The sequence below is a fragment of the Alligator sinensis genome, unplaced genomic scaffold (assembly GCF_000455745.1).
Source record: "Alligator sinensis unplaced genomic scaffold, ASM45574v1 scaffold505_1, whole genome shotgun sequence".
In the NCBI taxonomy this organism is placed as follows: domain Eukaryota; kingdom Metazoa; phylum Chordata; order Crocodylia; family Alligatoridae; genus Alligator; species Alligator sinensis.
This window is the reverse complement of record NW_005841940.1, coordinates 2,911,182-2,936,178: the sequence shown is the minus strand read 5'-3', so window position 1 is coordinate 2,936,178 and position 24,997 is coordinate 2,911,182. Positions and strand designations below refer to the sequence as shown.

General features: G+C 42.8%; 1 protein-coding gene and 1 pseudogene across 1 annotated transcript in view; both read left to right on the top strand.

Moving 5' to 3' along the window:
- Window positions 1-10,009, top strand: part of LOC106721963 (solute carrier family 2, facilitated glucose transporter member 11-like) — a 30,905-nt gene extending 20,896 nt beyond the window's left edge. Inside the window, 6 exon segments of the mRNA XM_025199293.1 lie at window positions 2,664-2,774; window positions 4,976-5,077; window positions 6,097-6,172; window positions 6,828-6,955; window positions 7,306-7,435; window positions 7,438-10,009. Of these exon segments, the coding sequence (XP_025055078.1) occupies window positions 2,664-2,774; window positions 4,976-5,077; window positions 6,097-6,172; window positions 6,828-6,955; window positions 7,306-7,435; window positions 7,438-7,511 (621 nt within the window). The 3' untranslated portion in view covers window positions 7,512-10,009.
- Window positions 10,010-12,958: 2,949 nt separating this feature from the next.
- The window catches only part of LOC112549619, a 15,299-nt pseudogene continuing 3,260 nt past the window's right edge, over window positions 12,959-24,997 (top strand).

Genomic DNA, 24,997 nt, shown 5'->3' with positions numbered 1-24,997 from the left:
GGTTATCCGCATCCCTCTTGAATTGCGGCGCCCAGAATTGCACGCAGTACTCCAACTGCGGTCTGACCAGCGCCCGAGAGGGGGGAAGTATCACCTCCTTGGACCTATTCGTCATGCATCTGCTGATGCACGATAAAGTGCCATTGGCTTTTTTGATGGCTTCGTCACACTGCCGACTCATGTTCATCTTGGAGTCCACTAGGACTGTTGGGGGCTGACTCCCCTGTTGGGGGGGTGTAGCCCCTGTGTGGGGGCTGAACCCTCTGTTGAGGGGCTGAACCCCTTCTGTAGGGGGGCCGTAGCCATTGTGTCGGGGACCAACCCCTTGTGTGGGGGACATTGCCCTGTGGGAGGGCAGCAAAATATGTATTCATGAATTCATGAAACCTGTATTTTATTATGATAAGAGACTTGCTTTAACACTGTAGATGTATCAATAAAACATTGTCCAACTGATCACTGTCTCCGTCTCACTCTCTCTCTCTTTTTATAGTGGTCTTTTGTTTTACTTGTGGAGGAACATGGATTTGGCGGTATTTTTGAGAGTGACTTTGGGATTTTTTTTAATCAGGGATTTTTCACGTTTCCAATAGGGAACACCACAATTCCTGCTAGGGAGGCCAGTGGCAGGACCCTGCTTGCTCAGAGCTGGCACCTTGGACTCATCTGGCTGTGGCTGACCTCCTGGCCCTCACCGGGCTTCTCACACACAACAACTTGATTTTACGGGGTTGGCCCATGTGCTGCCCTTCTGGCTGTCCCACAGCCCTACTCAGCACACCCCGTGAGGCTGCCTTTCAGACCAACCCTCAGTCCTACTCTACCCCCGTCAGGGCCTCCACTACTCCCTCTCTCTAGGGCTCCATGACTGCCCCCTCTCTGGGCCTACACAACTATCCCTTCCCTGGGGCCTCTTTCACCCCTGCGGGTTCAGGTGGCCGCAGCCATGCCTGGCCCCCTTACTCACAGTGTTGTGGGGGCTGAGGTTGTTAAGGCACCCCGACCTGCCTTTCACCAGGGAGGTGAGCAGTCCTGGTATTTGAGTGGGGCTGCCGCACCACCAGCAGTGCCACCGGGCCTTCCTTCCCTGGCAGGGCACAGCTTTTGGTCGTGCTCAGGACCAGGAGCCTCCAAACCATCCCCATAGCTCCTGCCTTTACCGCCAGGATGCTCCACGCCGCAAGGGAGCTAGATGGTGCTGCTCCCTTGACTGCAAGCGGCTAACTGCTGTCTCTGCCTGGCTGACCTTTGTTTGTAAATGGCCGCCTTCATCAGGCATCAGTCAGCTGCCTGCTTCAGCCCTTGAAGTGGCGGGCACCAAAGGTTCACTGTCACACACACCTTCTCCTGAAAAATCTGCTATTAGTCACTCTCAGGAAAAGGATATCAGACTAACTAGGCCACTTAGCTGATCCAGTATAGGATTTCAGTGTTTCTACATGATCTTTTTGGGCACATCCAGACATGTGTGGACATTTGGTTCCCCAGGGACAAGTAGCAACAGTGCACCTTGCACCACCGCTACTTGTCCCCAGGGAATGCCCACGCTACACGTGCTTTCACACATGGCAAGTTGCCCCAGATGGGGTAGGGGAGGCTGGGGCCAGCACTGGGCTGGCCCCAGCAGCCTTACCTGGGGTCCTGTGGGGGCCTTCCCAGGCCTGCAGTTGCAGTAATTCTGCCACGCAAAGCCTGGCCAGCAGCCGCAGCATGGCTCTGGGTGGCCCAGCTCCACTTTTCAGCAGAGCCTGCTGCCTGAGCGTGCATTACTCTGGGTTCATTTTTCCATGGTTTTTTGACCCCTGGATATCCAGGGGTCAAAAAAAACCTGCAGAAAAAAATGAAGCAGCACACACACAGGCAGCGTGGCCTTGTAGCGCAAAGAAAACCAGACTGTGTGGTATGTGGTGCTGCAAACATGTTTGTGGTGACACATACTGCATGACCACGCTCATCTGGATGCACCCAGAGACCACTACAGACTCTGCATTTAAATACAATATTCCCTCGGAGCCTTTCTCTGTGAATTCCATCATTTCCACAATGCGCTAGCATTCCTTTCCTGCAGAAGTAGCAAGAACGTCCAAAGCTATCTGAAATACATCCAGCCCTAAATGGCTATAGCCATATTTTTGTTATTGTTAACAACATAAGGGTTTTTTTCCATCTGAAGCCAGAGAAATTGAACAAGATCTTCTGCTATTGTAAATCAATTCATGTTAATCAATTCCAATGAAGCTTCAACAATTTACATAGAGGACCTAGCTCACAGTGTTTCTCAAAACAGCCAGCCTTGTACCTATAACATTTAGCAAGGGTAATATAGTACACTTCTGCAGCTGAATATCTGGGACCCGATCCAGTTGTTTTACTTATTCATAACTTCCACAAAAATCAGTGAGAGTTGTGTGTGAATATGGGGAACAAGTTTTGTCTCTTAAGTTCTTTACTCCTGGTGGTATTTCTCTGAAACACAGGCAAAATTTAATGGGAGCTCAGAATGATGGCTGAACATGTACTAGATTTAGGTTCAAAATCTTTTCCCATTGTCATCTTGAGTTTTGGCATGACTAGATAAAACAATCAACTCTTTGACATCCAATCCATAACTCATCTTGCAGAAGTTCACATTTTCTGAAACGTTCTTCTATTACATTTTCCAGATCTACTTCTACTCCTTTGAGGTGTTCCATACAGCTGGGTTTGATCAAGAACACATCCCCTACATATCTCTGGGACTTGGGACCTGTGAGCTCTTCTCCTCCATATTGTGTGTAAGTTGCACTGGATCAAGAATTGGGTGATCTGTAGAATGTCCACAACCAGGGTGGTAGATAGGTCTACGCTGTAAAAGCACTCAATTTTGGGTGTGTCTACACATGAAATTAATGTGCATGAACAAACTCCAGAGCTTATTGCTTCACAGTTTATTCATGTGTAGCACATGGAGCCTGATCAGAGCAGCCGTGGCTAGCAGGGGACCCAGGTCAACCTGCCAGCTCAGAGCTGCTCTGATGGGGTTCCACATGCTGCTGAGAAGTTGGATGAGGCACAAGGATGCTTCAGTGCAGGGCTAGCCAGTAGGCAGCCCACATGATGAAGCACCCTCATGCCCCAGTCAGTCCCTCCGCAGCACATGGAGTCCCATCAGAGCAGCCCTGGGCTGGCTGCTCCAGTGGGGCTCCTCGTGCTGCGGAGCAGATGGTGGGGGCATGAAAGGGCTTCAGCGCAGGGTCTGCCTACTGGCTAGCCCCATGCTGAAGCACTCTGTGCCCCAGCTAGCTGGGGAAGCATCTACACATGTGCTGCTGCACATTAAAAAACTCCACAGCAAGTTTTACAAGCATTTGAAGTCCTAACCTGCTGTGGAGTTTATTAGTTTCATACACCCTAATAGAGGTGCATCTGTAGCAGCAGAGATGTTTACTGCTCAGTTAATTAGTCAAGTGCTGAATAAACATCACGTGTAGACACACCCAATGTGAAGTAGCAGACTCTTCATCTGTTTTGACTTTGTTGGGTAGTCGACTGTAGAAAAGATATCAGCATTTGTATCACCAAGTGATCTCAGCTGCCTCAAAGCAAGTCTGAGTGACATGATGGTATCAACACAAACAGACACAGCAGTGCCTTGCTTATACCAGAGCTCCCGCCTTTCTCCTACTGAAGAACCTATAGTGGTGGGACGTTTTAATTAAGCACAGCTCTGGCAATGAGGTTTTTAAAAGAAGCTGCAGCTCACCTAGCAGTAACCAAATTTATTGCAATACCTACAGGCAAGAAGCCCAGAAACCTTGGCAAGCAAAAGAACTCTAGCTATTCACTACATGCTAAGCAAAATGTTGATTTAGGCCCTCGATCAAAAACAATTGAGATGGGAAAGAGCTAGAGCTCTTGACTCCTCCTAACCTCAGGAGCTCCTCCTTTACATACTTAAATCATCCCATTAGTCTTACAAAAAAGTACTGAAAGAGAGAGAAAAAGATCACTCAATGGAATTTGCCTTTATAGATGTGATAGGGAGAAATCCATGCAGCAGTAAGCGCAGAATAGTCTCATCATATCTAATCCACAAAACTGACATCTCCCTTCATTTGGGAAGCACAACAGCTGTCAGTTCCATTCTTGAAGAGACTGGAATTCATGAAAGATAGAAAAGAGACATGTTGAGCACAAGAAAGCTGCTGCACAACAGGACTTCTATCACTCTTCTCCATACAGTCACCAATTATAAAGCCAAAAGGGACCCTTATGACCTTGGCATAAGACATGCCATAAGGTTTCCCAAAGAAATTCTTATTTGAACTACAGCACATTTTATGGGAGAGGGAATCCAATCTTGATTTTAAAGTGCCCAGTAGTGAATAATTCATTGCAACCCTCTATAAATTACTCCTATAGTTAATTACCTTCACTCTTAAAAATCTGACTTAATGTTGGGTTTGAATTTGTCTAGCTGAAATTGGCATCCCTTAACAGAGACATTTCCAAACTTTTTCAGTTTTTCATACAAGCAATTGCTGTGCGTGAAGTCCAACATACAGTATGGAAAAAGATGCGAAAGCATTCATCAATATCCCTAACAAAAATTTAAATGACTAAAGGCAATAAAAGCCCATGAAATCTTCATCTGATTATATGATCATGCAATTCAAAGAGATTATTGTACAGAAAAATACCAAATATGATTGAGAAAGAGGGGTTTAGTTTAGGTGCAGAGGGTAAAGCAGTCCCCTGGGAGGTGACTGATCCAGGTTTCACTCTGTGCAGAAATCCCACCTGAAGTAATTGCATTTATGACAGGCTTTTCATAAAAAATGTTCTAATCAACTAGTTATCATCAGCTGGACAGGGTTTACAATCATTGGATTATGTTTTAAATAAACAGTTGTGCTCAGCTCCAGCCAAGGTGGTTTACAAACCTATGATATGATCCTGGTGCTTGACTATCACTTTTGCATTTTGTGTTCTTCAGGCCTTCATCATTGAGCAGTCTGGAAGAAGAATGTTCCTGTTGTGGGGATATGGACTGATGATTTTGGTCTTGGCTCGCCTCACAACAACTCTCACTCTGCAGGTAAAGAAACACACATTTTCTGTGTCTTTTGTCAATGATCTCTCTGGCTAGAGCTCTTGTCTTTATGAAAAAGTGCTCATTATACAACCAGTTTGGTTATTTTTAAACTGTTCCATCTCTGATGAATCTTGAAGAATTTCTCCCAACAGCAGAAGGAAGTTTGTTCAGACCTAGAGTCTTTAAGATTATTCAAATCATGATGGAAAGAAACAAGTACACTAACCTCTTTTAATATATTAAGAGATGCTGTCTGTGCTTTCCTTAGCCATGTACAGGCATTTGGTTTCAACCAGAAGAAATGCCACTTTCCTGGTAGAAGCTATGTGCATACAAGTATCTGTTCAACTTCTCCAATGGGAAGCATGCCTGATTTTGGAGTATAATCTTCCTTGTTCAGTGAGGAAGATCTTGCCTTGCCTGCATGGGAGATTCGCACACAGGAATGCTTCTCACACCTGTACACTTCCCCACTACTCCACTTCTCTGAAACTAAGAGTCATGAAGCAGTAAAATGCTCCCTGCACCTTTCAACGACTGGGGTCACCCCAATCTGGAGAAAACTCAGAGAGCACCAGCAGCTCAACTCCTCCCAGGACTGGGAGTTGGGCAGCTGAGGAATGCTCCATGCGTGTTCCCCAGCATGAGGACACCCCAGTTTGGGGAATGCACAGAGAGTGCAGCTTGGGGAATCGAGACCAGGAAGGGAAGGGAAGGGAAGGGAAGAGCAGCCACTGCTCCCTACATGTCCCCCAGATTGGGGTCACCCCAGCCTGAGGAAAGATGGGGTGTCTTTCCTCTCCACTCCACTCCTCCCCCTCTGGAGAACAGGAGAAGTGGAGCAGGCACTATTCCACACGCCTTCCCCATACTAGGATTGCCCCACTTCACTGGTGTTTGGGAAAGCCTGGAGAGCAGCAGAGAACGGATGGCTCCCAAAAAGATTTCTAGCACTGGAAATTTCCCAGAAATCTCCAGTGCTAGAAATTAGAATTAGTTCACACCCTTTTCTTTCCTTTTAGCATCAGTTCTTCTGGATGCCCTACTGCAGCGTCATTCTGATCTTCTTATTCATTATCTTCTTCGGAAATGGACCAGGTTTGTTCATAAATTTGAGGAGGGAAGGAAAACAATTTATGTGAACACATCCTCAGGGAAGAAGTGGGGTTAGAAAGGGAATGCAGGGCATCTAAATAAACTAAGGTGGAGGAACTATACTGATAACTGGGGAAAAATAAGTTTGATATAATATGAATTTAAAATTTAGTACAGCTTTATTCTGCATATAGTCACTTCTCCTGATAGCTCTGCAGAGTTGTGGGTTTGAACAACACATAATCTAACTATTATGTATAGCATAAGGAAATCCTTTCAATGAGAGAATTTCTTGGAAACTAATTCCACAATCTATATGCTTTTATGCCACAGCATGCAATCTCAGTGAAAATCAGACATGACATATAAAAGGCTCTTTAAAAAAAGTCTTTTATTTACTTCAGTAAGATGCACAAAAATGAGCTTCTTTCTTTCTGTTATGCTAGGCAACTTTGAACAAAAAAAGCTGGTTTGAACAAAAAAGTCCACTGTAAACCAGGAGGAATGCCACCAATTTAGAATTGCCCCACTGTAAACATGGTATGAAATCTGAATTTGATCTGTTCATAATATGGTTACTGTATTTGATTAAAAATAGGTTGGAAGTTAAAAGGCATTTAATTATTAAGTAGTATTCTGAGAACCTTTTCTTTTTCAGCTGGAGTTACATTCCCAGTTATATCTGAACTCTTCACCCAGTCATCCAGATTACCTGCATTAATGATCTGCATGTCTCTCCACTGGGCAGGACTCTGCTTAATTGGGATGGTTTTCCCATATGTAGTGGTAAGAGACTCTAAATGGAGCTCACTTTGTTGGGAGTTGATTAAAACATGAAGGGTATTTCTGTGCCAAAGAAATGACACTGTAACATACCAGCAAGCTAGGAGGTTTGATTCTGGAACAACCATAACACCTTTGCTTCTGGCCACAGCCAGACATGCCTTTTCACAGATACAGGGCACTTGGACCTGAGCTGAATATCTAAGCTTGCTCTATCCACCCAGTGCCTTATCTTGTTCTATAGATCAGTATTTCAAATTAAAATGTCTTCTTTTAAAAGTCCCAAGCTAAAACACCTGAGATTAAAGCAGGAAAAGAATTTGCTTATATTGTCTTTTGCTTTGCTTTTTTAGAAGAACCTGGGTACCTTCTGTTTCCTTGTTTTTATGGGATTCATTTCTGTCTCATGGATTTCCATCTACCGGTTTCTCCCAGAAACAAAGAACAAATCAATAATGGAAATCAAAGCTGAATTTCATCATTTAAATTTGGAAAGGCGTGCGCCCAGGTCACTGAAAACAATCCTCCAGAGGAGTTTACTGCTTGCACTAACGTCTGATGTGGACAGAAGGGACAGGAAGTGATGTCACATTCAGATGTCTACAAATCTATGAAGTGTCAGCTTTAATGAATTTTACTGCTGTACTCCATATTCATTTTATGCAAATGGTCTTCATAGGAGATCATCCCCTGGTATTCAGTAATACAAAAGTCCTTGTCAGTATCTCATCGGCACCACAGTTGCCCAGCCACATACATTTCAATTTAAGGTTCTACTTTACAAAAGCCAAACTGATATATACATACTTTTAAAGTCATTCAAACTTTAACTCTGCCCATGTAATCCCATCCTAAGGACAAGTAGGACAATTTTGAATGTAATATGTATATACATACATATTTTAAATAATCAGTAAGTTGATTACCTGAAGTAGTTAGTCTCAGTCATTTTGCTTTATGTCTACATTAGCAGTGGACACAAATCCAAAATGGATAACCTCCTAAACCATACCAAAACTGGAGCAATGTTATGTTAAAACTACTAGATTATCACTTAGGTTTGTATTTCTAGTTTGTAAGCCATTGTGAACAAACTTAGGTTTGCAAACCACCTTGGCTGGAGCTGAACACAACTATTTAAAACTTAATCCAATGATTGTAAACCCTGTCCAGCTGATGATAACTAGTTGATTAGAACATTTTTATGAAAAGTCTGTCATAAATGCAATTCATCCAGGTGGGATTTCTGCACAGAGTGAAACCTGGATCAGTCACCTCCCAGGGGACTGCTTTACTCTCTGCACCTAAAAGTAAGTCTCTCTTTCTCAATTTAGAGATACTCCACTTTGTATAAATAATTAAAAGTTCAAAAGGCCTGAGGGGCCAGGTATAGAAGTCATCTGAGATATGGAAAGCCTGAATGAGGCAAAGCATGGACACAAACCTGGTTCTCACACAGCTCAGGCAAATAATATAACCGTACCTTGTCCTGACCATCCTAGGATATGTTTTCCATTAAATTTTTCAAAAAAAGTGTGGGCTTGCTTTATTGAACATTAAAGCAGAATTAGGATTTTGAAACCTTGGCTTTTTTCTTTGTAAAACAAAATTCCATTTTCTGGCCAGCCCTACTCTATGAAAAACATATTAGTTGAGTATATTAATCCCCAAAGTTCTTAGAAATGCAATGAAAATGGCATGGTGTAGCAATACCTAACCAACTTTGTGCTGAGTCACATCCCTGATCTCAGTTACTTTTTAGATGTTACTAGAACTGCGTCCCCTGCAGGATCTTCATCAGCAAGTGCAAAGATGCCCTGTGGAATATTAATGAAACAAAAAATCAGAACTGAAATTGGGACCACTGGTCAAGTCTTTTTCTATGCTCAAAAAGGTGATTGTTCCATTCAAATGACTATAAACCTTGACTTTAGCAAGGCTTTTTATAGTCTTCCACACCATTCTTGCAATCAAGGTGAAGAAATACGGGCTGGATGAATGGACTGTAAGGTGGACAGAAAGCTGGCTGGACCATAAGGCTCAGTGAGTAGTGATCAACAGCTTGAGGTCTAGTTGGAAGCTGATCTCAAGTGGAGTGCCCCAGGGGTTGGTCCTGAGGTTGGTTTCATTCAATATTGTGGTGGCAGGAGATATCCGCAGGGGTCGGAAGCGCCAGGGACAGACCCTGACACTTCTGAAGAAGGAAACAGGGATGCCCACACCACAGAGAACTTACCTCTGAAAATGGCTGGGGCACAGAAGGAGCCGTGCGAGCCGGCATTTCACCAGCTCTTAAAGCAGCTGTCAATCAAGCTGGGCAGCCGCCAGTTGATGATGTCAGCTAGGCCCACCGCCACAGGGGATTTAAAAACCCTGCCAGAAGTCAGGCGAGCGGGGAGCCAGCTAGGAGAACAACGGGCATGCCGAGACCTGATGCACCAGCAGGAGTGGTCCTGTTGACATTGCCCCATGGCAGAGAAGCGGGGGCAGCAACTGGCATCCGGCCAGGAATGGGCAAATCCTGGCCCCAGAGCATTAGGGCTTCAAGGTGGTGATTCTCCCTAAAAGAATCGCCCAACTCTATCTGCTCAGACCCTGAAGCCAGTATCTTTGGCCTCAGGGTTGGATTAGGGGTCAGGGTGGCCAGGCTGACTGTCGGAGCCTACACAGTAACCACAGTTGTGGGGTGCACCCCCTTTTTGGCCGACACAGGTGCCATAGCCCCAAGTTGGGGCGGGAACACGAAGACCCATGCAGCTGGTGATTGGACAGGGTGTAAGGGAGGCGGAGCCCTAAGGACCGCCACGGTGAACCTGTGAGTACCCTGCCTTTGGGTCGAGGGGGTAGGAACACCACTGAACACCCTTCTTCTTTACATTTTCAATCAAGTCGTGGCAAGCGAGTTCGAGGCCCCAGACCGCAGGGCAGGAACATACTCACAGCACCAACTGTGGGCGCCACAAATATCTTCATTAACAACCAGGAAGATGGGATAAATTGTAGGGCTGTGTGAAGCTTCAGTCGCTGATTCAATTTGGAGGAGATTCGGCCCAATTCAGCAGCCAAATCTGAATTGAATCAGAAGACCCAGTAATCTCTCTGAATTGATTCAGAGAGATTTGATGGTTCAGCCATAGACACAGCTTTATATGTTTTTTCTACATACCTCAGGTACCAGGCACAGCCTGTGAACACTGAGATGGTAGGGCAGATGGAGCGTCCCATGGGAGCGTGGGGGGGGGGGGGGGTCCCCCACACACTTAGCAGCAGACCCAGAAGTGGACCAGAAGTATTTCTGGTCCACTTCCAGGTTCAATGAAGAGCGTACGGGGGACCCACCCCTCCCACCTCCAGCTCGGCAATTGGTGCGTCCTGGGTCTGGGGGAGCACCCTGGGTCTCCCTACAGTCAGTCGCCGAGCTCAGGGGGTGGGGCGTGGGGATGGTTCCCCACACGCTCGGTAGTGGACCTGGAAGTGGACTGGAAGTACTTCTAGTCCACTTCTGCGTCCACCACTGACCACACGGAGGTCCCTCCTGTGCTCCTATGGGATGCTCCATCTGCCCCATCTTCTCAGCATTCACAAGCTGTGCCTGGTACCTCAAGGTATGTAGAAAAAACATATAAAGCTGTGTCTGTGGCCGAAACTCTGATTCTCCGAATCAGAATCGAATCTTCAGATTCAGACTCGGCTGAATCAAACGGGGACAGTGATCCAAATCAGCAAATTGAATCACTGTCCCCCAAATCGGGCCGAATCCAAATCCAAATCAAATATGGTCTGCTTCTCACGCCCCTAATAGATTGCACCTGCAGCAAGTTCGCAGATGACACCAAGCTGGGGAGAGCAGTAGATACACTGGAGGGTAGAGCTAGGATGCAGAGTGACCTAGACAAATTGGAGGATTGGGCCAAAAGAAATCTCATGAGGTTCAACAAGGACAAGTGCAAAGTCCTGCACTTAGGACAGAAGAATCCCATGTACCAGTACAGGCTTGCAACCAACTGGCTAAGCAGCAGCTCTTCAGAAAAAGACCTGCGGGTTACAGTGGACAATAAGCTGGATACGAGTCATCAGTGCCCTTGTTGCCAAAAAGGCTAACAGCATACTGGGCTGTATTAGTAGGAGTGTTGCCAGCAGATTGAGGGAAGTGATTCTCCCCCTCTATTCTGCACTGGTGAGGCCACATCTGAAGTACTGTATCCAGTTTTGGGCCCCCCACTACACAAAGGATTTGGACAAGTTGGAGAGAGTCCAGTGGAGGGCAACAAAAATGGTTGGGGGGTGGGGCATATGGCTTATGAGACGAGGCTCAGGAAACTGCACTTACATTTAGAAGACAAGACTGGGAGGGGATTTGATAGCATCCCTTAACTACCTGCAGGGTGGTTCCACAGAGGATGGAGCTAGATCAGGGGTGGGCAAAATGTGGCCCAGGGGCCAGATGCGGCCTGCCAGGCCATTCTATTCAGACCACAGGGCCCCTAAAACATTTAGAAAATTAATATTCATCTGCACTTAGCTGCCTATCATGCAGCCCTCGATGGCTTGCCAAAACTTAGTAAGCGGCCCTCTGCCCAAAATAATTGCCCACCCCTGAGCTAGACTGTTCACAGGGGTGGCAGAACAAGGAGCAATGGTCTCAAGTTGGAGCAAAGGAAGTTTAGGCTGGAAATTAGGAAAAACCTTCTCACTAGGAGGATGGTAAAGCACTGGAATAGGTTACCTAGAGAGGTGGTGGAATCTCCATTCTTGGAGGTTTTTAAGGCCTGGTTCGACAAAATCCTGGCTGGAATGATCTAGTTTGAGGTGGTCCTGCTTTGAACAGGAAGTTGGACTAGATGACCTCCTAAGGTCCCTTCCAACCCTTATTTTCTACAATTCTATAATTCCAGCACTGGGAGAGAACAGGGTATTTGACAATATACCTACTATACTACCTCAAATGTTTTTAGATTGTTGGCCAAACAAACACCCTGACAGTTCTGTTTAATTATTAAAATGTTGAATTAAAGTAACCTATCAAAAGAGAAGCGTTCAAGTGGCTTATCTTCCCTCCCCACTAGAGGGTAAAATACTCCATACATTACTGTGTATTGGCAGACCCAAAGCACTGGAGATCTACAGTCTACAGAGGCATGAAAGTACTACCAAGGTGAGAGTCATTCAGAAGTTTTAAAGATTAAGAAAGTCACATTACCTTTAAAAAAATCAGCTACCAAGTAAGATCATATCACACACATACATAATAAAACTAAATCACATGAATTTGAAGTTAACAAATAGATTAGAGACCAAATTACTTTTTGTGACAAAATCAATGACCAGGTCAAAACAAGTCAATTGTAAGGAATGGATAGATTTGACATTAACAGGATATTTGCAGGGCTGGTAAAAACTGTTGCCCAAGTTAAAGTATTGATAATTAAAAATGCTTATAAAGGCATAACTAGATTACAAGAAGTGTAAAAGAATAAGAGTCCCATTTTCTTGCAGAAATTAAAAGCCCAAAAGGTATCTAAGCATAACACAGCCACTTCAATCAGACAACAATAGCAATAATTTGTGTTTAATAGGAAAGGACACACTAGGAATAAAAGATAAAATGGATGAAATGTAAAGGTGTTGGCAACTCCAGCTAAGAGGACTGACATCACCCCAATAACAGAGAATGCTAGACTTTTTTTTAACTGACTTTTTTCCTGAGAGACAGAAAAAAGAAAGATTAGGTTAACAGCAAGTTTCAGTAAAATCACTAAATAAATGCCTAAAACAATGAATCTTAGTCACCAATCTCAATAAATGAAATTCAACTGATGCTTAATATTAGGTTTCTAGAACAGGATGTTCAGTTGCAGAGCCACGCAGATAGTGACCAAAGCTCAAATGATGAAGCACTTCAGTTGCCTTAACTAATGATTAAGTTATGATGTGCTTCAGTTCACTGGATGTTAAGACAGAACCATTCACTTTTATGTCAAAGGCCTATGGGTCAGTGTCCAAATTCCAGCTAGGGTGCTCTCTACTTAGAATGCCTCCTCCCTTTTTTCAACTTAGACTGAGCACTAAGTTAGGATAATTGGAATCCCATTTAAAATTCATACTGCAAACAAACCTGTACCCTATCAATGAGTGCTCTTGCAAATTCCTTTGAAAACTCCCTGTCAAAAAGACCGCCTTGTTTAACTATAGTGGTTGAAACTATTGGTTGAACTATTTAATCTGAGTGTTCTTAACCTTGTACAACAGCTGAAAAAGATTTCATTAACTAAAAACCTTCAAAGTAAAATTTAACTTTGATCACATGATGCCAGCTTACTATTGCTGCAAAAGCATTACAAGAGGAAGGAAGCACGGAACACAGTTCACCCCTTTGACAGGAATTGGTCGGTGACTAACAAGAGTCAGCTCTTTTGTAGGAGATGGCTAGCTTCTTCTCAGACGTGGTGAGTACCCAGTCACCTACCCGGGAGTCCCCATCTAGGCATGTCAGGCTTAACAAAGAGGATAGAACTAGGAGAAAAGGAAAGATTCAATATCCTTAAAACAAGGTCTTTGGAGCATGGACCATCATTTTGTCCTGTGTATGGTCAGCATCTAAAACAACAAAATTTCGGGCCATGACTGGAGCTCCTTGATATTACCACAATGTAAATAAAAATCTTGTTTTCCCCTAACCACAACCACTAACAAATTACTGCATTTCTGCATGTAGTCAGTAACCTTATTTGATAGTACAGGCAGACCAATCATTTTGCAAAACAACAAAAACAACTAATTGAAAAATTATATTCAAAATGTCCTTTTAGGGTAAAAAATACTTGCTTCAAAAGGGTGAAAAGCAAATTACAGAGTTTAATAAAAAATTAATCTAATTCCTCCTTCCTGTCTCTATTCCTATTTCATAACCTCACACAATAAATGCATTTTTCTCATCTGTCCAAACAAGCAGACTATATATTACCCACATACAATTATATTTTTTAAAAAGGAAGAAAAATGCTTAGTGTTTCAGAGCTGCATGATAATCAGTTAACTGCCCTTTAACAAACTGAGCATTGAAAATATCTGCAAACTTTCATCTCTCTGACTCCAGCTGGTGAGGAAACTAAGATTCAGGAGTTTTGATTCCTGAAATGGCAAATATAAGGTACTGTGTAAAAGTGGACTAACTATCCTCCTTACGTAGATGTGACCTGTGTCTACTAAAATGAATGGCAAAAATCACAAGCAGGATTTTACCTAAGGGTCTTTGTTTACCACCTGCCATGTCCAGGTGCCTTTCTTTCACTTCTCTCCCTACCAGCATTGTTTTACTTTTTAAAGCATCAAGAGTTCAGAAACTACTGCAAAGAGTTCAGAAACTTGGGCAAAGCGAGTACTTTTTGATGTGTGTGTGAATGCAATCAACTTGGTGACCTCTCAGTTTTGTCTAGTGAGAGGTTTGCTAGACCTGGAACCATATTTGTAAATGCTTGCCAGCTTTTAAATCTGACACACTTAAACAAACCCCCTCCCTCCCCACTTCATCTCAGGGGGCCATGCCGGCCAGTGTCTGTCCATGCTCCAGGCAGTGGGGATAGGGAAGCCATAGGCGCAGCATGGCCCTGTGTACCAGGCATGGGGTGCTACCCCTACAGCTTCCTCGCCACCGTCTGCCTGCCTGGTGGCCGACTGCAGTTCAGTGGCACAGGTGGCACCTACCAGTATGGCCAGGGCAGGCCCCCCTGCCAGAGACAGCAGTGGGGAAGCCGCAGGGGTAGTGCCCTGTGCCTGGCGCCTGGTACACAGGGCCGTGCTATGCCACTGCTGGCCATGCTGAGCCATAAGCCAGCCAGGCAGCATGAGGAAAAGCCAGGCAGACCCCAGTTGGGGTCCCTGCAGGCCAGAATGGGGGTTTAAACCCCTCCCCAGTCATATTCAGCATGCTGGGGCCTAGCCACACCCCCCTCAGTTCAGCTTCCCTCCAGCCTGAAGGGAAGGGTGGGCTGCTCTAGCACCCCCCAACTTCTAGCCTGAGCCACTGCAGGCATGTGCCTGCATTTCTGAAATCAAAAGTGAATGTCTTGTTCACTTGCAAATCAGTTCAGCCTCCACAGGTTAGACTAACCTGCAAAGACTGAATCAATTTAGGCTCTCACTTTTTGAATGTCTGTCCCTAGCCTAGGAGAACTCTTTTACTGTGACCAGTGGTTCTACTTCTGGGTGGAACAATGAGCTTTTGGAAGACTGTTTGGACCTGACAATATGCTTTGTTCACTACAGATAGTTTCAAAGAGACAATGCAAGTGTGGCAGGAACTCCACAGGGAGGAACTGAGTATTTTGTTTTCTCTTTACAGATTCAGTACCAGGGACTATATCAGATGATATTCATATTGGGAATTGGAGGAAGTTTCCCATATGGATTCCATATTTCTGTAATCAACTCACCCTCAGAGGTATGCAGAGGGCCTTTGGGGGTTGAGCATAAAGTGGAGCATCCAGCACTAGAACCAGTTCTCAAACCTACCAAGCATTTCAATTAAAATGCCATGGTTGTTGCTTCAGCTATTCATTATGTTCCGTAATGAAAAATTTTTAAAAAGACAAAAAGAAATCAAATTTAGAGAGGTCCTTAGTCCTCAGAGATATTATCAGGATAATAAATATCCTGTCTTGCAACCTGAAATGGGAAAAACCCAAATAGACAAAGTGAATTTCCAATATTTCAAAGATTACTTGTCAAGAAGTTCAGAGATATTTACATTATTTATATTAGGTTAAAACCCCAACCCAGCTTGGTCTCTGAGGTACTTAAACGGGCTTAAGCAAGATTTAGGCACAACTCCAAAGCACACTCCAGTTTGGCCCTGTTTTGTGAGTACCCAAATTTAGAAGACACCTACATTTGGGCAGTATCTCTGTTTTGGGCTTCAAAGTTCCCCAGACATCTGTATTTCAGCTCTTGGGTAAATCTGCTATCTTTTATTAGACATTTTAGTTGATCTAATAAAAGATATTGGATGTACCCAAAGAACCTTGTCTGCCTATGCCCTTAGACCAACACTGCTACCACCAACACCCCTGTATTTTAGTTGGTGAGCTAAGAAAATATCTGGTTTGATCAGTGAGTATCAACCTGCACTACACTACAATCCAGTGTGGTGTTGGGAAGCTGCCTAAGGTAGCAGGAGACTTGAGCTATTAGACCTGTTCTGAGCAGGCCTAACTTACTTCAGTAGCATTGAGTTCTGCTCAAAACCAAACTAGGAATTGCCCACATTTTGCCCAATAGCAGAGTGGTTACAATCCATCACCAGAAGCGAGACCTGCACTGTAGGCTCTCCTTACCCTAAAGGGATTTGAATGTGTACCTCATGTCTGAAGAAAATACACTACCCATCAAGCTACAGAACAGGCAAAAGGAGGTCAGTCTCCAACCCCTTCTGTTAAAGATGGCCCACTGGGCTGCCAAAATGGAAAAAGTCATGGGGTCAGAAGGCAAGCCAGCAAGACAGAGCACACTTTTGTGGCCTGGTGGTTACAGCATTAAACCAATGACTGTCAAATGTAAAGTACATAAAGCATTCTGGCATGGGGACTGCCATCTTGGAAAGGGCTACAACCACCAGACTACAGATGCATGCTTTTTCTTGCTTGTTGCCGGGACTCATTTATGCATTTTGCATTAGAACAGTTACTGGTTAAAAAGAGAAGCAACTGGCAGAAGGTACCAAAATCCAGGACTCCCTGTGCCAAGGACAGGCCTGCAGCCACTAAGCCAGAGACACTCTCCATTTTGCTTTCTCTCCTACTTTCATGACTTTTACATTGCCCAGCTTCAGCAGGGGTGCAGGCTTTCCCCTTCAGTCTCTGGGAGGCATCCAACTCTCCCCATTGACTATATAATGATCCTAAGCATCTAAACCTAATTAAACTGGACTAAAGTAATAAGCTTTTCCCTGATACAACTGAAATAATTTTCTACATATGATAACAGGTAATATGGTAACAGATAATGTTCCACATTTGGTAAGTGAAATATCCACCTTAATACTTTCTCATAAGATGCATTAGTCAAAAAGAGTTTTAAGTGAAGTGTTAGTCTGTTCTCTGCAATTTCTAGCATCCAGTTCTCAAGCAATTCCTTTCCATCAAGGCAGAAGGAAAGTTCAAGAGCTGAGAAAAGTTGACATGATGGTCTGCAGTTTGGTTTAGTACAGTCTCCTCAGAAGGAGAAGATAAAGAACCATTGAGCAGGGTCCTGACTTTCACATTTTCAATACTTGGGGTTGGAAATACTGTTAATCTCTTCTGAGTAAAAGGCCCAGAGTTCAAATCCTATTCAGAGAGTGAATTTGTGACAAACCACAGCCAAACACCAAAAAGATGATAAAAAGAAACCACTAACCTTTTATTACCAACATTCCAACATTTAAACTAAGGAAAAATTTCCCTTAGCTGTCAGTAACAGGCTGTCCTAATGGCAAATCCCAGTGACTTGAAAAAGACACAATTAAAACACACAAGCTAAAGAACTGCAGACTTTCTCAAGATTTCCTGTAGTTTCTACATTTCAGATGTGGCTTCATTAAAGACTTGATAGAACTAGAAATAACGTTCTAGGTACATTTTCTAACTTTAAAAGATGCTTGAATGTTCAATTCTATAAAAGTTTAGTTGAAAAATTTACAAGTGCCCAAATAATATTAGTCATTTTGTCTTGACAATGATGATTGCAAAGGTAAGGGATCTAAGACTAGAACAAAGGGCAGCAGTGAAGTACAGTAGCAAAACACTTTGTGCAAAGTCCACATTTTTTAATTAATTCAAATATATTTTCAGCACATTCAGAAGTTTATCAATGAAACCTGGATAGAGCGATATAGCTCTCCCCTTTCTTTGGAGAAGATGAAGCTCCTGTGGTCTTTCATTGTGTCCGTGTATGGTATAGGAGGACTGCTGGGGAGCATAGTCTGTGGCTACCTCACTACAAAATATAGAAAGTAGGTATTTCTTTTAGCAGCTTGGTAATTAGGATTTGTGAAAAAGGAGCTGTTAAAGCGCACACAGTAACCCTTTCCTCTTGTTTAATGTAATATTTACTTGAATTAAATCACTTCAGTTTTGCCAGCATAGCCACCCACTTTTAAGGAGTGACCAGCCTTTCATTTTGTGCCATTAATCTGTACCCTGATGGTGAAACATGGTCCCCTCTGAAGATACAGCTACCAACACCCCACTCTGTCAGTGCCCTGGAGAGGGTAACAACATGGTCCAATATTTTCACATTTGCTTCAAGAGCATATTTCCTATAAAGATACTCCAAGCATCACAAAACCAGAAATATGAGTCCTGTGCCTATATGTGGACCAATAAATCCAACTATTTCAATTCTGACATGTCAATGAGCTTGACTTCAACATTTATGAGAGACCATTAAGTGTTAGAGCCAATACCCAAAACATTAGAAAAAATTCCACTAAAGTATATGTAGCCATTCTAGGATCAATATTGTTTTGAAGATTAGTACTGCCTAATTAAAATGTGAATCTGAATAGAAGAGGAAACTAAATTACCTGTAGTTGCTCTGTAAAGATACTGTCTGTACAATGAGCCCTGTGCTATATGGAGCACCACTGCTGATAACCCATTCTAATTAAAAGTCAGTCCCAAAAGATCTTTCCCTGTGGATGGAGAAAGGATTCCTCACCAGTCTGGTCTGTTCTCTGTGCTTTGTGTGTAACATCAGTAATTTCATTTGCAGAGAAATTGGCAAACAGATCTACTGGTGTGTCCCACTTAAAGATCTGCTCCGCCACCCACTGATCCAGAGGCCCCTCATGTGGGTCTCACCTATCATCTTAGCCTGCCTGCAATTGTGTTCTTTCCTGCCAGGTAAGTGCCCCCAAGAAGTTTCTTGTGGGACACTGCCTAATCCCACACATGAAGGTTTTCCTGATAACTGGAATCAAGAGCCCATTCCCTTCTTCTCTGCTTGTTTGTGCAAAACAGTCCAAGCTCCATGTCAGGATCTGAGCCACCTTTTGCAGATAGTTTCATTTTAAAGGCTTCCAAGATCAATCTTCTCAAGATCAAGTGTGTGTAGCCACTGTTCTTAGGGACCTCAGTTAGTCTGAGACATTCTTCAGAGGTTCCTTTCCCCAGGGTTGTTCATGGTGACAATCTGAATCAGAAACCTGAAGCTCTGTTCCTAGGCCACTGACAGTAACTCATACGCTTCAAAGTCCAGTAGTTACCCACATGATAAAAATATGGTAAGAGCCAGAGACATCAGGGACTGGCCAAAATGAGCTCAATATAGTGGCTTGCCATGTTTATCATAAACTACTGCAGCCATCAGTCTCACAATTCACAATGTAGCCCTTACTAGTAAATGATTTCTGGCAGATCCACAAACCCTGAATCTTGCACTGTAGCAGAAATTGTCCATTAATACAAGTCATATCTAAAACTGGCTCCCACATTGTTAAACTGTTTCTGGGGGAAAAGCTGGAACTTTGTATACTTTACAATTAATTCTAGTGATGAAACTACCCAGTGGGCAAACCAGTCCCTGTATCCCTTCAAGGTACAGTCCTTGATCAACCAGTTGTTCCAATACAGCTACATGACATGTGTCTCCCCATTCTACAGAAACGCTGACAATACACACACTGTTAAGACACACTTGTACAGTAAAAGCTACAACATTTTGAAATTCAAGAACCAGTTGGTTTTTCCTTTAAATACCCAATGTCTATACGAATTTGAGACATGCCATAAAAAGCAACAGAAACTGCTATACTTCAGTTTAAGTTAAGAAATTTAAGAAATGCAATTCATAAAGGATAGGTAACATCAAGATTAGGCAAACACAATATGAGAGGTTCTCATGTGATCTCTTCTATGTTTTTACAGAAAAAAATGTCAAATGTTTTCTAACCTGATCATGCTAGTAGCTGCACTTTTTATGGGCTTCAGTAAGATGGCCGGATCCTTTGAGATGATTCTGATAGGACGTCTTCTCTATGGTGTTGGCACAGGTATGACCTTTTTCAACAGACAGAGCAGTGATTCTCAACAAGGATGCCTAGAGATTTTGAATAGGAATTCAGTGTTACGAACCTGTTGTGGTCTTTCTGAGTTCTTTGCGCAGAAATAATTGCTGTAAATATTTCTATTATTTTTCTGTTGCTAAAAAACAAATGAAAGCTAAGAGATAGCATTTTCCAAGGGGTGCTTCAAGTCCATCGAGGGGTACCTTGAGTCCAAAAAGGTTGAGAACAACTGTTCTAAAGGAAATCTCCTTGTCGTCGCGGTATAGTCTCCATCACTTCTCTTTTAGATTTTTTTTTTTATTTTAGCAAACAAATATACTGGGCACCTCAGATAATTTAAATACAAAGCCCCTGATCAAAGAGCTTCAAGTTCTAAATATAAGATGTGGCATATGGAATAGAAGTGAACATCACAAGAAGAGGTTTGGGTTGAGAAAGTTAATCTTTTGTCATTATGTTAATCATAATTTCTCCTCTTCACTGTTCAAGGTTTCTCTCTTAACATACATCCTCAGTATGTAGGAGAGATTTCACCCAAGAAACTGCGAGGATTTACCAATGCCACAGTTGCTGTTTTCCTGACTCTAGGAAAAGTCTCAGGGCAGCTTGTTGGACTAAGGTAAATTAAATTATTTTACTGCCTTACTAATTAGCTGGTTATGGAAGAGGAGATGCTCCTTTTACAATTTTTAAGGCCAACCTTTAATATCCTTAAAAAATAATGTAATCTTCACATTAAAATGTGTTGTTATAAGCCAGTAGATTGTTTTTGACCAAATGAGTTACTTGACAAATTAAGATAAGGGACACAAAAATGTAGGTGATTAATCATAGTTTGGTATTCTTATTATGTATTACACCCTATCAACTGGCTTCCCTTAGAAACTTCTCATTAGGTTTATTTGAAGGGACTTGGCACTATTTAACATATTAGAGCCAGTGCTGAGATGATGCAAAGCATATTCAGATATTTAGTACAGAAATAAAGTGTTCATATTAGAATATTGCAACTTGCCAAGCTTTGTTATATCTCCTAATGATCATCACTGGAATGTTTTCCAAATCACTGATTAATTTCACAAAATTTTCCAGCCTCTTAACTAAGCTGTGCTGTTCCAATACTGCTCCCAGCAGCAGTAAGCCCATTTGTTCTCCCTCTCCTGATCATTCAAAATAATTTTGTTATTTTATTATGACCACATTTTTACATGTACTCTTCAGGGAAATCTTAGGAAGTGAATCCTTGTGGCCCTGGCTATTAGCCTCTAGTGGACTCTCAGCGCTGGTTCAGCTGGTTACTCTCCCATTCTTCCCTGATTCTCCATCGTACCTCCTGATACAGAAGGGGAATGAAGAAGCCTTCAGAAAAGGTAAAGCCAGTACTTCCTTCATTTACTTCAGTACCTCTTCTGATGTGTTAGACTTAGAGGCTAAGTCTCCTACTACCTAATTTTTTTCAAAAAGTAGTTTTATTTATTTTGTATTAGTAAGTTTATGTTTTCATTAAATATAATAATTTAACTTAAAATATGTTTTTAAGTTAACTCTGTGTTATTAAGAGGTGACTTCATGACAGCCTTTGAGAACAAACTTTTCAAACTGTCTACAAAATTGGTATAATCTGGGCAACAAAAGCAGACATCTCTGCTCTACCTGCCATTGAGCACATTTACACAAGATGCTATATCACCATAGTGACAAGCTACATTGCTGTAGCTCATTGCTATGGCAATGTAGCACTGACAGGCATGAACTGTAACACTACGTAGGAAAATACCCATGCAGTACCAAACTGTGGGAAAAAAACCTGTGAAAAAAGACCTGTGTGGCATCAGGACTGCTCAGTAATGCTGCACAGTAAGGCTGGTTACTGTGCAGTCATTTAGTACTTCCTTAAGCAAGTACTAAATGACTGCATGGTAACAACTAATTGAGAATGGTCCTGCTTTGAACAGGGGGTTGGATTAGATGACCTCCGGAGGTCCCTTCCAAACCAACTTTCTATGATTCTATGAACTGCGCAGTCTGGAGCACATGTCAACGCTCCCATTGTGCACTAAATCAGTGTGGCAAGACCAACTTAAGTGATGAGACAATCTCTACAATCCAGAAGGGTTTAATGGATTCATTTACACACACCACCAGGAATGGATGTATAGATTAATTCTTTCAGTTCTTTCCCCTACACAGCCATTAGGAAGCTCTGGGGTGAAGGAGATCATCAAGCAGAAGTTGATGACATAATGAAGGAAAAGGCTGCAATGAAAATCACCAAAACCTTACGTGTCCTGGAAGTTTTAAAAGAACGATCCTTGCGCTGGCAATTGTACATGTTGATGACTGTCATGACCACCCTGCAGCTCTGTGGCATCAATGCAGTTGAGTGTTTTCTTAACTCAAAATTCAGTCACTGTCAGGTAGCTTTAAGAAATATTTTACAGTTACTTTCTGTCGCCCTGTCTTTCATACTGAGATTCTAGGATCTGTATCACTTAGATCAGGTAGCCATCATAGACCCTTCTGACCCTAAGTCTAGGAATCAATGCAAATGAGTCCCTTTGCTTCCCTGATTGGGACCATTTAAATTTCTTCTGCCATTTTCTAGCCTGGAACACTGACTGAAGTACTAGATTTGCCACCCCTCCCAATCTCCATGTGGCTGAAAGAGCTCTCCCGGCTGCCGGACAGCTGCCTCCCAATCTCCACATGGCTGGGAGGCAGCTACCCGGCAGCTGAGACAGCACTTCCAGCCACATGAAGATTGGGACACATCCTGATCTCCACATGGCCAGGAGGCTGCTGCCTGGTAGTGGGAAAAGCACTCCCAGCTACATGGAGATCAGACATGTCCCAATCTTCACATGACTGGGAGGCAGCATCCCATTGAGCTAGGACATCTCTCCCCACCCCCTGTGACCCTCTGCTACCTAGGCTGACTAGGAGCAATTTGCTCCCAGTCAGCATCTACATGTGCACTTCAGCATATTAGTTTAATGCACCAATTTCTAGTACCTGTGTCTACAGATACTAGAAAATGAAGCATTAGACTACTCTACTGCACAGTAATTACTGCACACATGTAGATGCTGATGCTTTACTAAACATTAGATTAGTGTAATGTGCAGCAAAGCATCTCATGTAGATATATGCAGTGACATGAATCAGGCCTGCATCACTATGCCAAACACTACTGTCTCTGAGGCACATGCATTCGTATCCACTTAGAGGTAGGAGGTCCTGGCCACATCTACACAAGATGCTAACTAAGCACTTGTTACTGCACAGTCATTTAGGACTTGCATACACAAGTCCTAAATGACTGCATAGTAACTGGAGTTACTGTGCTGCAGCATCCCTGAACAGCTTCTTGATGTAGTAACAAGCTATTGCGCAGTAGTAATGAGCTACTGTGCAGTCAGCATCTCACGTAGACGCAGCCACTGGAAACTAGGGTTGTAAAGCAGGACCAAAGGAGAAGCTTCTTATTCAGGTACATGAAACTCTAAGGACACAAACTTCTCAGAGGCAAGAGGGACACCTGTCTAATTTTGAGCCACTGAAGTGGGAACCCAGAAAGCTGCAGCTGTAGAGACTAAAACAGATCCAGCAGACAGATATTTTCCTCTTGTCAAGCGCTTACGACATGGCCAACAAATATATAGGGGGAAAAGCAGCACCCAAACACTTCACCGGTAAACTGAGCCACAAAGGCATGGCTAACTCAAAAGACCATCAACAGAGTTACTATGAAAATAAGTTTTACGTACTCAATGCCTCATCATACATGAGTAGTGTTTCACAGGTACATCTCTAAGAGGATTGTTCACACTGTTCTCTCTACACTTTTTTAGATTTATTTCTATTCTTCTGAAGTATTCCGTACAGCCAGATTTGAAGAAGACCTTATACCCTATGTATCCTTGGGAGTTGGGCTGTGTGAATGTCTGTCCTCGATACTGTGTGTAAGTCTTTGCAAGCTGGAGTTTGGAGGGAAAAGTTACTATATTTAGGAGACAATATTTTTTAAGTGGGGAAGATAGTTTACATTAAAAAAGGAGGAAAAAAAAGTTTCCACTAACCAATGCAGAACATCAAGCTGTAAAATCCATCCCTTCTTCCAAACTAACTCAGCTGAAGGTCTTTGCTTTCAGCTGTAATATGTAGAGTCCCCATCAGGATTAAAACCACCAAGTTTTTGTACATATAACTTATCTTTTCTCATCTGCTTCTGCCTTCTTAAAGAGCAAAGAAACGTGTCAAACTGTCTCGAAAGAGTCAAAATAATAGAGCAGAGGAAGGTACATGAGATTCTGAATTATGCGCAAGATGACCTGTATCACTCTGTACAATGTAACAAAGAAAATTAATATAATGTAACCTGCCAAGGCGCTGGTGCCTGTCTAGTAACTGGCTCTAGGTTAAGACAGCTGCAAAACAAGGCATCATTGCTTACACAGAATGGCTACCAATCACCTAGTCCTTGCTTTTCCCTACTCAAAGGAAGTTAAACAGCTACTGAAATCTAGGAGACTTGATTGACTATTTGATCCTTATGTATTTAAGGAATTTCAATGTACGCCATAGGCCACAAGACACCTGCAAACACACATACCTTTTCCCTTATTATCTAGGCTAAGTTTCAGGCTTGAATTACCTGGTAATATAATGCTCACTCCTAAAAGCAGGATTAGGTATGTTTGCATGCTCTACAAGCTTACTAAAAATGGAGAAGGCTAACACAGAGAGACTACATGAATGGCATTTGCCTACAAGTTTGAAAAAGAAATATTCAAGTAGAAAAAATATTTCTGAGTTAATTCAATGGAGCCAGTTCAAAGCATACTGTATATGTTGGCCTTTGTGATCTAAAGGTTTGGTCATCTGTATAAGTGATAAACAAGTGCCTGTAAAATTCACCAGAGGTTTAGAGACTCTTACAATTACTTCTATTTCTGTTTGCATCATCTGATTAAGACCTCTGAGAAAAATATTAGGAAAAAAGT